Raw genomic sequence first — 15,757 nt, forward strand, 5'->3', positions numbered from 1 at the left:
ACATCTTCTTGTACATGAAACAATCGTCTCTTCTGACTACGGGCGAGAGGCGGGGTACTCCCAGGATGTGTCACCAGCGCATTGCGGGGCCACACAGACACGGGGAGAACAAAAAACGCCACACAGAATGGAAATCGAACCCAGTACCTGTTTGCTGTGAGGCGGCGGCGCTAATCACTGCGCCACCATTCTGCCCCGTAATTACTGTCATCTGTAAACAAAAATAAAAATAAAATAGAACTAAATAAATAAAAACTATTCTGAAAAAAGATCAGGACATAACAAAACTGGAACAGAAAGGATCAGATAGAAGACATATGAAAAAGCTTGCTTCTTTTTTTCTAGTGAAAACGTGATGCATTCAGTTGTAACCTGCAAAGAATTCGACAATACAAATGATTAAAGGCCACCTGGAAGATATACCGGTACAAGTTGTCCTTTACATTTCTCCTGGTGCCACAGATGTTTGACATCGGAGAACATCTGACTGTGCCAGACGAGTTCTCAGAGCGTGAGCGGCGCTCAGGTCTGGTGTGGAAGCAGCTGGTTGCTGGGGCGATGGCAGGCGCTGTGTCCCGAACAGGCACTGCACCATTGGACCGTCTAAAAGTCTTCCTGCAGGTGGGTCATTTCACAAAGTTCACGATTATACTTTTGTGAAGGGCTGTCTCAAAGCTTTGTGCTCGGAGAGTTTTTGTCTGTCGAGACGGTGAAACAAACGGTTAGAGGAGCTGACGTTAAGAGTGTTTGAGCCGCCAGCGAGGATGACCGAGGCTGATTCACACCTCGGAACTGAGTGGTTGTTAGAGATTAAGTCTCTAACATTGTGATATTAATTTACAAACGCACCGAAATGAAACAGGCGGACACCAGGCTTCTATTTTCTCTCACGCTGCCCGGACCGGCTGGTCCGGCGCGCTTCCTCCAACCAACTGTTTCCGCTTCCCGGAACAAGTTTATTTATAACGTTCATGGCTCCACCTCTTGACTTAGTGACATCACGATACCTTCAGAGCGCACAACATCGCTGCCCACCAGATGGGGCTGTTCTTTATCTAACGGTTACATTTAAACAAATGAAAATAAGCAAATGACCCTATCAGTGGTCAAACTGAATGGTTCTGGGCTGTCACCAACTATAGAGCCTTTAAACTAAAGCTCGCACCTCAAGGCTGGAAAACTGCTTTTTGCCCAGGGCCATCACCGACCTGAACCTGATAAAGGACCTCACCTCGCACCCCCTTCCTGTTGAACTAGCTCAGTTTGGCAGCTTGTATCTGTACCCACTGTACTCAGATGATTGACTTGTTTTTGCATTCAGGTACATGGTTCTAAATCTCAAGGAATGAATCTCTGGTCTGGACTGAGGGGAATGATCAAGGAAGGAGGCGTGTTCTCACTCTGGAGGGGAAATGGGATCAATGTCCTCAAGATTGCTCCTGAATAGGCCATTAAGTTTATGGCCTATGAACAGGTCGGTGCGCTCCAACCAATCAATGACAAGAAATAATTAGAACTCAATCCTTATAAATAAACCTAATGGTACATGTAAGACCAGAACTCTACCCAGTCTTGAATAATGCCTATTTTCATGTCCGGATAGTTGAATTCTCTCCACAGATGCATCATATTATTGCCCCCCCCCCCCCCCCCCCCCTCTGGGCCCTTCCCACGTCTGTCTTTCCCCGCCAACCATTCTTTCTTTTACTTTAGATGAAGTGCTTGATTCGGGGCAGTAAAGAGGGGGGCTCTTTAAGGGTACAAGAAAGGTTTATCGCTGGATCTTTGGCAGGAGCTACTGCCCAGACCATCATCTACCCAATGGAGGTCAGTTTAAAGGTCATCGTATCTCTGCTGCCTTTCTGGGTCTGTCCTTTACAACACGAGCCTGCATTCATCCATGCATACAGTGGCTGCACTCATACCGCAGGTGTGGCTTCCTCTAAGCCAGGTGAGGGCTGTGGACTCCGTCACACTCCTGGACCGACAAAGGCATAAAGTTCTCACATTCTGCAGTGTATTTCTGTGGCACTAAGTTCAGTGCCTAGACTTAAAGTGAACTTTATTTCTAATGGTGCACGTAGCAGCACAATAAAGTAAATAAATACAAAGAGGCCGTAGGGGTACAGTCGATCCTCACCCTGCTTCTCCACTCTGGTGTGTAGGTGCTGAAGACTCGTCTTACACTGAGGACGACTGGACAGTACTCGGGTGTGGCTGATTGTGCCAGGAAGATCCTGAAGGTGGAGGGAGCCCGGGCTTTCTACAGGGGCTACCTGCCAAATACAGTCGGCATCATTCCTTATGCTGGCATCGATTTGGCCGTGTACGAGGTGTGTGCAGCCCACAGTCAAAATCAGAAGCTCAAAGATAGCCCGCTAAAGTTTGACCTTACTTTCGCAACTCGCCACCTTTACATATGAAACTATTTCTGCCTGTTCCTGCTCCATCTAAAGACTCTGAAGAACGCTTGGCTTCAGAGGTACTGCTTAGACTCTGCAGATCCAGGAGTTCTTGTGCTCCTGGGCTGTGGTACCATCTCAAGTACCTGTGGACAGCTGGCGTCCTATCCCCTGGCTCTCATCCGCACACGTATGCAGGCACAAGGTAAAACGGATTCCGACGTGTTCTTAACATATTGTTCCATAATCAATGGCCCAGCTAGGAGTCAACTCTCAACCTCTTTTGCTTTTCTTTCAGCCATTACTGAAGGGAAACCCAAGCTGACCATGGTGGGCCAGTTCAAGTACATCATATCACACGAGGGTGTAGCCGGCCTGTACCGAGGCATCACCCCCAACTTTCTCAAAGTCATTCCAGCTGTCAGCATCTCCTACGTAGTGTATGAGCGCATGAAGAAAATCCTCGGGGTGGGTTAGTAGACTGAGAAGCAGAAGAGAGGAGATGATGCAGCTCCTCAGAGCGAAGGGCCGCTGAACAGACGCAGGTCACACTGCTGTGGGTTCTACTTCCTGTTTACACATGCAGTTTCAAGTCTTTGACTACGCTTAGGCTTCTTAGCCCCAATGAAAATAGCAATTTTATCTTTATTTGGAGCCAAAATGAGTGCTGTACTTTACATGCTGCTGGGATGGAATAAATCTCCATCGTTTCGTAATGAAGAGGGCTTTAACTGTTCAACTTTAAATGCCATGTCAGCATCCGTACATCCATCCATCTTCCATTAGACGAGACGATCGATGAAACCATCTCTGCTGTGTTGGCTCCAGACATCCGTGGTCGGCGCCGGTTTGAACCCCGAAATGTGAGATGATGATCCAGACTGGCCCGTGATCAGACGAGAGCTGAAGCTGATTTTACATTTCAGCCTTCCTTGGTGGAATATTGTGAAATGCATTTTGTCCATAGCAAGCTGGGATAGGCTCCAGCGAGTCCCGCGACCGGCAGAGCGGGAAAGCGCTCGGCAGATGAATGGATGAATGGATGAATGGCTACCCGGGTGCATCTCAATAAATGAGAGGACTATTCATTCATTCTTGAAGACGAGAAGGAGCCCTATTGTGTTCAGCCACTTAACCGAAGCCGGGTAACGCCTAGCCCCGCTGACTATGGGTGAGAGGTGGGCCACACCCTGGACAAGTCACCAGTTCATCACAGGGCCATTAGAAGATTATGGAAAAGTTAATTTAAAGTTTGACCCTTTTACAGTGTAGCTGAAATATTTCAAGCCTTTTGATTATGGCACGATGGCCTTGACATTGCCCAGACACCCCGGTGTTCAGACAATTCGGCCGGCGACCTGCGTGACCCTTGGCCAACCCGAACCCTAACCCTTCAAACGCCTGATTAGCCCAGACACTGCTTTCGATTATGACGTGTCGTTAAGAAGGTGTCCTGTCAATAAACTCACTCCAGGGAGTTTTGTCCTTCGGGGTCTTCCTTATGGTTTCCCAACTTCCTGGTGTTGTGGGTGTGACAGTTCTGCTAGCAACCTGCTAGCCGCTGGAGACGTGACTATTTGCACCTGGGTAAAAGCTTAAAGGGAACCTCGACTGTAACTAGAAATCGGTGTAAAAGTACATTTACAAAAATATATAAACATTTCTCCTCAGTTATCAAATCCGTTTTGTTTACAACATAAATTCATACGTGGTGGCCGCCATGTTTTTGCGTGCACATTGATGACGTCAATGGGTTAGGGGTATGGTAACGACATTGCTCAGACCCCCCTATGTTCAGACAAGATCCAGCATTGAAGTAGTTTATGAAAATGTGAAAGGTTTATAGGAATCCTTTCCACTTTGTAATTACCTCCTAACAGTGGTCGTAACACAGTCGTAGTAACCTGAGCGGTTCTGTCGCCGACGTCACGGAATGGCGACGTAGTTTTGAAGCCGCTGGCGTTGAAAATGTTATATTATCTCATAAAGAAGATGCATTATGTCATGGTAAATTTACATAAAGTTTGTGTCGTGTCTTGAGCCCTTTCAACTTGATGAGAGAGGCATACTGAATGCATGAAAGAACAAACCATGGTTCATCCGGATCAAAGGGGGAATCCATTAATCTGCTCATTGCCGATCCACTCGAAATTGCAACAGTCTTCTCGACTCTGAGCTTGAGTCGCCAGTCCTTCAGGTAAGAGGATAGGATGGCCATATCCTCTGTAAGGCCTTCCTCTACTGCTTCCCAAGAGGGTTTGATAAGCAGGATTGCCATGTCGTCTGCATAGCCAGACGACATACTTATATACAAGGACGGCATACTTCCTTGATGTTGTTAGGGGTAGGTCGTGGATGTAGATAACAATAATGCTTGATTTTATATAGCACTTTTCTCGGCACCCAAAGACGCTTCACATTGTGCATTATTCATTCACACCACACTTGGTGGTGAAGCTACTAGCCACAGCTGCCCTGGGGCAGACTGACAGGAGCGAGGCTGCCAATTTGCGCCATCGGCCCTCCTGACCACCACCAACATTCACTCGCTCACTACATTCACACAGGCAATGTGGGTGAAGTGTCTTGCCCAAGGACACAACGACAGTGGACATGTGAAGGTCGGGAACCGAATCGAACCGCCAACCTCTCGATCATAGGACGACCCGCTCAACCACCTGCGCCACCATCGCCCTAGATGTTAAATAACATCGGTGCCAGCACAGAGCCCTGTGGGACACCGTTCCTGAGCCTTCTCACCCTACTGCTTTGGCCGTTGCTGGTCTGGAGCTTAAAGCTGCGGTTGCTCAGCATCTCCATAATGAAGCTCACCAGGTGCTTGTCCGGGATGGTCTTCAGAAGCTTCATATGTAGCCAGCGCAGCCAGACAGTGTCAGGCAGCTGTGAGGTCCAAGAAGACGGCGCCAGCCTTTTGTTCTTTGGGGAGCTGGGGGTCGATCACTGGGGTGAGGCAAGCCAGGATGAGGCGTTCCAGCAGTTTGAAGGGTACACACAGAAGGGAGATTGGCCCGTATCCCTTTGGGTCATTGCTTGGCTTGTTGGGATTCGGCAGAGTCCAGCGCTGTGTTTCCTTACCAGCTTTGTAATTACTGAAAACCTTCAGTAAACTTGATTCGTTTTATAATCCTGACTCATCATTGAATAAACACCTCCAACACGACATATAATAAAAGAACCGGGGAAAAGCAGAAACCCAACAGCTTAAAGAGCATGCAACCTTGCAACTACTCTTTAGCGACATGCGGAGGCAGGGCCGGCTCTAGGCATAGGCGAGCTAGGCGATTGCCTAGGGCGCCACCTGCTGGAGGGGGCGCCACTCCAAGCCTCGAAAATATATATATATAAATAAATAAATTAAAAAAAAGGAAAATAATAAACTAATAAACGTATTTTAGAAAGCCCATATTATTAGTTTGGCGTTGCACGCTCATAGACGCGTTTTCAGCCGATAATTGTTCGTTCTGACATGAGTTGTCACATGTCCCATGTTCGTGAACACACCATGGTTCTCCGACGCCTTTGAATGCGTCATCTCCGTGTGCAGCGTCGAAGCTGGAATAGTTTCCCTCTCCAGACGACGGTAGAACGCCATTATACCGTGGCTTATCTGTCTTTACAGATATTCTCTACTTCTTTCTGTTCAGTGATGTGCGTACGTGCCAGAAGAACACAGCATAATAAATCGAGCTTTATTTGTGCCACGCAGTGCACACACAGTAAATCTGGTGGTAGCTGATGGGCAAAAAGCTCTGCAGATGCCAGTGGTTACTTTGGCTACCTGCAGAAGCTTTTCACACTATTTTCTGCCTCCACTCAGAGAAAAATTGAGGCACAGTCTTTAGCTGAAGAGGTTGCATCATTCCGTTTCTCTGTCTGTACTGTGATATGGGATGACATCCTGACAGAAATTCAGCATGTCAACAAGTTATTGCAGTCTGAGACAATGCAGACGGATGTTGCAGTTGATCTCCTGAAGAAAACTGAAGCCTCTCTTACCAGCTACAGAGACACTGGATTTGCTTCTGCACAAGCATCTGCCAAAGAAATGTGTGAGGAGATGAACGTTGAAGCTGTTCTTAAGCAGAAGAGACTCAGAGACAGTTCTCCTACGAGGCTCCTGGTGAGGAACTGACTGAAGATTTCCTTTTTCAATATGGTGGTAGATGTCTGCATTGTGTCACTAAGGGAAAGATCACAGACAATGGGTGAAGTCGAGAAAAGGTTCAGTGTGCTTGTCAACTTCCCCCAGCTGCCCAAGGAAGAGCTGGAAAAGCCGTGTGAGAGACTGAGCAGTGCCCTGAGCTGGAATGGGCAGTCCGACCTGGATGAACAGGAACTGGCACTGGAGTCGCAATCATTCCCAGATTTGCCAAAACCCAAAATGACCACCTTGTAACTTCTCAGTTTCATACAGGAGAAGAAACTGAAGGAGATTTATCCTAACATGTGGGTGGCCGTGAGAATTGCTCTCACTACTCCAGTGACAGTTGCTGCTGCAGAGAGGAGCTTCTCCAAACTAAAGCTTATAAAAACTTAGCTGAGATCCACGATGTCTCAAGAGCGTCTCAATGGACTTGCTTTAATAAGCATAAATCATGAGCTTTCAAGACAGGTATCATTTGATGATACCATCGATGCCTTTGCCGCGAGGAAGTCCAGACGTGTAACATTTTAAATGTAAGCTATCATGCAAAATTATTTGCTATGTATCTGTTTTGCATTGTTTGTGTGGAAGCTGTCAGGACTTTTAATTTCCTCTCAATCTGAACAGTAACCCTGTTTTATTTGTTTATTTATTTTATTTTATTATTTGTATTGTATAGCGTGTGCTAGTTGTTTTGAAGAATAATTAAACTTTTAAGGTCCGTCATATGGCTGTTGTTATTAATGTTTTATATATATAATGTTTGCCGTGTATGGGGGGGCGCAAAATCATAATCTCGCCTAGGGCACCAAAATGGCTAGGGCCGGCCGGCCCTGTGCGGAGGCCACGTGGAGGCTGTCTTCTCCTTGTGAAGCACTTTGTGGCTTGTTTTTTTATTTTTTTATTTTTTAGACTTTGACATTTTTTATTACATATACACAACAACAGTAACAACAACAACAACAACAACAACAACAACAAAAAACCATAGAACAGGTGAGGGCAAGGTCGCTACAATAATATGATACACAATATATAAAAATGATAGGAAACATATCAGGTACAATTCAAAACAGTCATTCAACGCGGGTCTTAAAGATATAGCAGTCCCATTTTTCCCAAAGTTTATCCCCCGTCTCCTTCTGTAGGCGGAGAGCGAAGGTCATTTTCTCCATATTACAAACAGAGTTAATAATATTTTGAAATAATTTGATAGTAGGAGGGTTTTTCTGGAGCCAGCATTTAGTTATTGCTTTCTTACTTGCGGCCATAAAAATCTTCAGAAGATACTCGTCTGTCTTTCTGAGCCCGTCTGGTAATTTCCCGAGGTATAGAAAAATAAAGGAGAATTTAAATAATATTCCAAAAGTTTCAAAGATTAAATGTTCCACACTTCTCCAGAAGGGCTGGAGGAGTGGGCAGGACCAAAATACATGCACACAATCGGCAGTGTCTGCTCCACACTCCCTCCAACAGGAATACTGCAAGCCGCTCGATTTTGTTTTCTGGTGAGGGGTAATAAAAAAAGGAATAATATTCTTCCAACAAAAATCTCTCCAAAAAAAGGAATTTGTGGATGAAGTTTGAGTATGCCATATTTGAAGCCACATTTCATCAGATATAATAATTAATGTTGGCTTCTTTTTCCCATCGCTGTTTTATATATGTCGTTGTATTATTATTCATGAGATTAAATCCTTTATACAACTGACCAACAATGCCTCTAGTACCCTTTGAACTATAAGCATCGATGAATAATTGTGTTACCTTTGATGGTTCTATATTGACAGAAGCTCGTATTTCATTATGGAAAAAGTGGCGGATCTGTAAATATCTGTAAAAATCCTTTTTCTCCATCTCATAAGTCCGGCATAGATCATTAAAACTCATTAGCCTTCCTTCCTTTACGATCGAACAGAACGCAGTGATGCCTTGCTCGGTCCATTGTTTGAACCTGTGGTCCATTACTGCTGGGAGGAAGTGTGCATGAAACGCCGGCCAGCTCAGAAGTCCGATCTCTCTGTGGAGCTTAAATCTTTTCACCACCCCTGACCATATTTTCAAAGAGAAATTAACACATCGATTCCCAAATTGTTGTACTTCAATGGATTTGCTTGGGCAGCCCAATACAGCCTGAACTGGTAGGTTTGTTAAAGACAGTTCCATGTCCTTCCATCTGGCCTCGTAGGCTGGGTTGCACCAACACACCAGGGGCCTCAGTTGAGCTGACAGATAGTAATCCTTTAGACAAGGTAGACTCATGCCCCCCCCCCCTCTCCACCGGCTGCTGCAGTGTCGAATATCTCACTCTTGGCTTTTTGTCATTCCAAACAAATCTTGAAATGTGTCTGTCCCACTCCCTAAATTGCTCAACTGGGATCTCGATTGGAAGAGTTGTGAATAAATATAACAGTCTAGGGAGAACATTCATTTTAACAGTCCGAATTCTGGAGCCCAGGTCAAGGGGGAGCAAGCCCCACCTGCCCAGAGCAGGGTCCTCTCTTATTGCCTGTGCCAGTGGCTCGATAAAAAAATTAAAGCGCAGCCCTGTCTACATCCTCGCTGTAGTTTTATACGGTTTGAGATACGGCCATTGATCTTTATCCTTGCTGTTGGTGAGGAGTAGAGTGTTCCTATAAACAAATCACAAAATAAAAATCTTTTCATAACTTGAAATAAGAAGTCCCATCCCACTGAATCGGAAGCCTTCTCCGCATCAAGGCTGAGAAGGACTGCGCTTGACTTTCGCCGTATGTTGTCGTGTTTGCCTGTTACTCATGAAGCCTGTCTGGTCCTCATCGATTAACGACCATTATTGTGTTCAGTCTGTTGGCTAAAATAGCTGCGTATAATTTATAGTCTACATTCAGCACACTAATCGGTCTATATGCTTTACAGTCCATTTTATCCTTCCCCTCCTTTGGTATTACTGATATAAATGCTTCACTCCATGATGGTGGGCGGAGTCAACAGTTCAGGGTGTGGTTGAAGGAGGCTTTCAGCAGAGGAAGTAACATTTCTCTCATGCCTTTGTACCATTCTGGAGGGAACCCATCACAGCCTGGTGATTTATTGGCACTGAGACCCGAAATTCCACCATCAATCTCCTCTATTGTTATTTCACGAACCAATGTATTGTTTTGATCATTTCCTATAGAGGGTAAATCTAATAAAGCTAAAAATTGCTGAATTGAAGAGTCATCTGGCTTATCTGGTTGTGTGTATAGAGATTGATAATATTTTTCAAATGCATTATGGATTCCCTCCAGTTTATCATGTGACTTGTTTGTTATAGGATCCTTGATTTTATGGATTAAATTTTCATTTTGCTGCTTCCTAAGTTTCCATGCAAGTAATCTAGATGCTTTAGATCCCGCCTCATAATGTCGCTGTTTCATAAATCGTAGCTTTTTTTTTCAATTTCCTCGCTAAGGATCTTATCAATGTCCTGTTTAATTGGCCTCATTTGCTCCAGTGTCGAAGGATCCTTATTGATACTATGCAGTTGTTCCAGATTTTTTAGTTGCGCCTGCAAGTCTGCTAATTTCTTGTCTCTTAGCCTCTTCAGCCTCACACATTTGGCTATGATTTTCCCCCTAAGATATGCTTTAGCAGCATCCCACAGGATTGCAGGATTAACTGTTCCATTATCGTTGAATTCCAAATAGGTCTTCAGTTCCTCTGCCATTTCGGCTTTGAACGCATTATTATTCAATAGTCCAGTATTCAGTCTCCACAGGGTGTTTTCTTTTGGCCTTCTATCTAGGTTAAACTTCAGAGTTAGGCCAGCCACTTTATGGCTTGTTGTCTGTGAAGGTGATCCATGAATAATATATAATATATAAATAACATTTACTTCCTTACTAAAGCTAAATGATGAGCTCAGGTAACGACCAGCAGGTCGAGCCTCGACGTCACCAACAGCAGAACCTGTCAGGTAAAGATGGACCCTGTTCGGATCATGGGTTCTGTTGTCTCAGCTGAAGAACTCAAGGTGGGACTTTTATTATTCTGCATTGACTCTACCAGGAACATGAGCGCAGTGAAAGTGGAGCAGAAAGCGGAGCAGCATCCGGATCAAACATCAACAGCGGCTCACGTTTCTGTCGGTCCAGAAGTTTTCAGCGTCCAGAACTCAGAACCTGCTGAGACGCTCAAACAAAGACTCTGACGCAGCTTAAAATAAGATCCATTCTACTTTCGCTTTTGATTCACAACCTGTGACAGTTCTGCCGAGTAACAAGTGACGTCATCGCTCAGACTAAATTCTGATTGGCTCAGACTAAATTCTGATTGGCTCACACGGACGGGGAAGTCCGCTCCTCTCGGGTTTTGTCCTCACTTCACCCTTGATGGTCGGACTGGAAGCTCTAAAGAATCTTGTGGCTGTTCTGTTGTTTGAGCTGCAGATGGGACAGTTCACGATGAAGACCTCGGTTCTGGTTCTGGTTCTGGTTCTGGTTCTGGGTACAGGTGTACCTGGGGCGGTGGGAGGTGAGTTTCTATCCTGCTGTCTGGGTTGACGGTTCTGTTGTTGTACTTCCTGACATGTTAGGAGTCTAGAAATGTCCAAACGGTACCGACCCGTCATCTTAAAGTTCTTCCTGTAAAGTCCATTTACTTCAGGTCCAAATGGGACAGGAGGACAGAGGTAGTTCTTCCTTCTTTGTCCTCTTTAATTTGATGGGTTCAGAACCTCCGGCTCAGACGGACATCAGACCTGATGACGGAGGTGTGCTGGTGTCGGTCGGTGGTTCTGCTGAGGTCCAACAACAAACCGGTTTAGAGATGGTTTCCAAGCTGCGTCTTCATGATAGAGTTTGTCCACCAGAGAGTGGACAGCTTTATTCTCCAGCTGACAAATGTCCTGATCCGTTTAGATGGGTTCTGACCCGTGTCAGCCTCAGAACCCAGCATGGACTGGACCGCACCGTTTCCACACCGAACTATGAGCAGGGGACGGATTTGTTCAGCATTCTGGACGTGAGACAGAAACAGGACGTCCATGTCTTCAGACGACGGCGGAGGTTCTGAGGAGAACAACAATGGAAGTGTCAGAACTCAAAGAGAACAAATCAGAGAACCTTCCTGTTGATACCTGAACAGAACCAACTGTTAGAACCAGGACGAGAAGGAAGAGACGTCAGCTGATGATGGAGGGAATGTTGGAACGTCAGAGGATCAGAATCCGCTCTGAATCCAACGGATATTATAACTGCTGTAATAACTGCTGTTATAACTGTTGTTATAACTGGTATTATAACTGCTGTAATAACTGCTGACTGGTGTTATAACTGGTGTTAGACTGGCGTTCTTTCTTATATAGAACCGTGTCCTTCAATATTAAATGTATCAATATTAATGAGAAATATTCTTCACAAAATCTGTTGTGAGTGAAACAGGCTTTGGGTTCTGCAGGTTCTGCCCATCAGGACCTGACGGTGTTTCGGGACCGGGTCACACCTTTATTTGTTGTGGTGCTGAAACCCAAATCTTTAGGGTCAAACCGTTTTAATTCACAAACTCTCCGACATCTGGCCTTGAAAATGATGCCAGTTATCAGCTGATGGTGGAAAATGACCAGCGCGACTTTGTGAAACCATAGAAGAAGAAGTTCTGCTGGGTTTCAGCTTCAGGAGCCTCAGAGTTCAAACCTGGGATCAGAACCAGAAGTTGTCATCGGTCACAGGTTCAGGTGTGAGTGGAGAGCAGGAAGTGATGTCATCAGGTGGAAACAGGTTCAACCTTCAGATCGTGATTCTGGTTTTTCTTTCAGAGACTCACTCTTTGAAGTATTTCGACACGGCGTCTTCTGGAGTCTCAAACTTCCCGGAGTTTGTGTCCGTTGGTTTGATCGATGACGTCCAGATGATTCACTATGACAGTAAGACCAAGAGAGCAGAACCCAAACAGGACTGGATGGACAAAGTCACAGCAGAGGATCCAGAGTACTGGACCCGACAGACGAGGATCGAAGTGGGGAACCAAGAACGGTACAAAGTCGACATGGAAACTTTAAAGAAGCGCTTCAACCAATCAGAAGGTTTGTTTGTGTTTATTAAATGTTGTGTTCATGCTGTAGGAAGTAAACACACACACACACACACACACACACACACACAAACACACACACACACACACAAACACACACACACACACACACACACACACACACACACACACACACACACACACACACAAACACACACACACACACACACACACACACACACACACACACACACACAAACACACACACGCACACACACACACACACACACACACACACCTCTGCAGGAACGCTTTTGCATCACTGCTGGGTTTCTAAAGCTCCGGGACACAGACTGGTTCTGCTGGTTCTGCTGGTTCTGCTGGGTCCAGTGAGGACCAGGTCGATGACTGGAGTCTGTCTCTCTCTCAGGTGTCCACATTTTCCAGCGGCTGTCTGGCTGTGAGTGGGACGATGAGACTGGAGAGGTCACTGGTTTTCAGCAGTATGGTTATAATGGAGAAGACTTCATCGTCCTGGACCTGAAGACGGAGACATGGATCGCTCCCAGTCCTCAGGCTGTCATCACCAAACACAGATGGGATCATGATAGAGCTAGGATGGCACACAAGAAGTATTACTTCACCCAGGTGTGTCCTGAGTGGGGGAGGAAGTATCTGGAGTATGGGAGGAGCTCTCTGCTGAGAACAGGTAGAAGCACATCACCTGGTGGAGTTTCAAACCAACAACCTTCATGTTCCTCTGCTGTTTCTGACCCACACACAGAGACACACTCTGTCCTTTACCTCTCTGTCCTCCTTCTCTCTCCTTCAGTCTTCTTCTCCTCTGCTCCTCCCTTCTTTTGTCGCCTCCTCTCCTCTGAGGTTTATTTGCGTCGTTTCAGTGTCTCTGGCGACAACAGTGACTCCTGATGACGTGTCTTTGTCTCCTCCTCCAGAGATCCCCTCTCTAACGTGTCTTTGTCTCCTCCTCCAGAGCTCCCCTCTCTAACGTGTCTTTGTCTCCTCCTCCAGAGCTCCCCTCTCTAACGTGTCTTTGTCTCCTCCTCCAGAGCTCCCCTCTCTAACGTGTCTTTGTCTCCTCCTCCAGAGCTCCCTTCTATAACGTGTCTTTGTCTCCTCCTCCAGAGCTCCCCTCTCTAACGTGTCTTTGTCTCTGTTAGATAAATCTGCGAATGTGTTTATCATTAATTCACCAATGAGTAGCAGTAGTTATGTCATGGCCATTTATCCTTCATAATCTTACTCAAGATATTCATAAAGTATGTGACAATCGTAGATCTGTTAATATGCTGACTAGACTGAAGAAGTGAACACTTTGTGTTGTCTGGAAGTGCTATCTGCTCAAGGTTGGAGTCTTCATGTCTGGGTGATTTACGCACGTACACATTCTTATCTGCTAATAAAACCAGCTGGAGGGGAGCTGTTTCTCTGAGAATCGAGGACGAGGCTAGCAGCAGCCACTCTCCCTTGCTGGGAGAGTGGCTGGCACGGCTAGAGAGCAGCTCCATTCTCCCTTGCTGAAAGAAAGAATACTAGTCTTGTTTCTTACCACAAGTAAATGGTTATTGGGTTGAATCTTTGGGGCTTGGTTCTGATTTTCTCTCTTTTACAGTGTCACAAACCTGACAGTCTCCTCCTCCAGATCTCTCCTCTCTAACGTGTCTTTGTCTCCTCCTCCAGATCTCCCCTCTCTAAAGTGTCTTTGTCTCCTCCTCCAGATCTCCCTTCTATAACGTGTCTTTGTCTCCTCCAGAGCTCCCTTCTATAACGTGTCTTTGTCTCCTCCTCCAGATCTCTCCTCTCTAACGTGTCTTTGTCTCCTCCTCCAGATCTCCCCTCTCTAACGTGTCTTTGTCTCCTCCTCCAGAGCTCCCCTCTCTAACGTGTCTTTGTCTCCTCCTCCAGAGCTCCCCTCTCTAACTTGTCTTTGTCTCCTCCAGAGCTCCCTTCTATAACGTGTCTTTGTCTCCTCCTCCAGAGCTCCCCTCTATAACGTGTCTTTGTCTCCTCCTCCAGAGCTCCCCTCTATAACGTGTCTTTGTCTCCTCCTCCAGAGCTCCCCTCGCTAACGTGTCTGTCTCCTCCTCCAGAGCTCCCCTCTCTAACGTGTCTTTGTCTCCTCCTCCAGAGCTCCCCTCTCTAACGTGTCTGTCTCCTCCTCCAGAGCTCCCCTCTCTAACGTGTCTTTGTCTCCTCCTCCAGAGCTCCCCTCTCTAACGTGTCTTTGTCTCCTCCTACAGAGCTCCCCTCTCCAAAATGTCTTTGTCTCCTCCTCCAGTGCTCCCCTCTCTAACGTGTCTTTGTCTCCTCCTCCAGAGCTCCCCTCTCTAACGTGTCTGTCTCCTCCTCCAGAGCTCCCCTCTCTAACGTGTCTTTGTCTCCTCCTCCAGAGCTCCCCTCTCTAACGTGTCTTTGTCTCCTCCTACAGAGCTCCCTTCTCCAAAATGTCTTTGTCTCCTCCTCCAGTGCTCCCCTCTCTAACGTGTCTTTGTCTCCTCCAGAGCTCCTCTCTATAACGTGTCTTTGTCTCCTCCTCCAGAGCTCCCCTCAGTGTTTCTCCTCCAGAAGACTCCTTCCTCTCCCGTCAGCTGCTTCGCTACAGGTTTCTACCCAGACAGAGCCGCTCTCTTCTGGAGGAAGGATGGGGAGGAGCTTCATGAGGAGGTGGAGCACGGAGAGATCCTCCCCAACCATGACGGAACCTTCCAGATGAGTGTGGACCTGGACCTTTCATCGGCGGCGGCTGAAGAGTGGAGGAGGTACGACTGTGTGTTCCAGCTCTTCGGTGTGAAGGACGACTTGGTCACCAGACTGGACAAGGGAAAGATCTGGACCAACTGGGGTGAGACTGGGATCAGGGGGTGAAGGTGGGGACACATTTCTGTCTCTCTGATGGTCCAGATCATGGGTTTGAAGAGTTGGACAGAAGTTTTGTTTCTTTTATTGTCGTTTGCTGTTTTCTGTGTAACTTTAGAGTTCAGATAATCAATAAGCCACCCGGGACCCGGACAACGGTACCAGAACCCTAACCCGGTACCTGCACAGAAGACGGAAGCCTTTGAATCAGTGATAGTTCTGTTGGTGGTGGCGGTCCGATGTCCACTGGGCTTTCATTCATGCAGGACGATGTCAGTAAAGTCAGTTCATGTCCTCAGCGGAGGAGGTTCTGATTGGACCT

At 46.4% G+C, this 15,757-nt stretch overlaps 1 protein-coding gene and 1 pseudogene across 1 annotated transcript; both read left to right on the forward strand.

The window, feature by feature from the left end:
• Positions 1-427: 427 nt before the first annotated feature.
• LOC137916348 (mitochondrial adenyl nucleotide antiporter SLC25A23-like) lies at positions 428-2,879 on the forward strand (annotated as a pseudogene).
• An 8,062-nt stretch (positions 2,880-10,941) lies between these two features.
• Positions 10,942-15,432, forward strand: LOC137916346 (major histocompatibility complex class I-related gene protein-like; the record flags this gene model as incomplete). The annotated part of the gene is made up of 4 exons (XM_068759391.1): positions 10,942-11,061; positions 12,344-12,610; positions 12,989-13,267; positions 15,119-15,432. Coding segments are annotated over exons 1-4 (945 nt in total), but the record flags the coding sequence as incomplete, so codon positions are not given.
• Positions 15,433-15,757: the final 325 nt, after the last annotated feature.

This window comes from Brachionichthys hirsutus, unplaced genomic scaffold, assembly GCF_040956055.1.
Source record: "Brachionichthys hirsutus isolate HB-005 unplaced genomic scaffold, CSIRO-AGI_Bhir_v1 contig_965, whole genome shotgun sequence".
Classification (NCBI taxonomy): domain Eukaryota; kingdom Metazoa; phylum Chordata; class Actinopteri; order Lophiiformes; family Brachionichthyidae; genus Brachionichthys; species Brachionichthys hirsutus.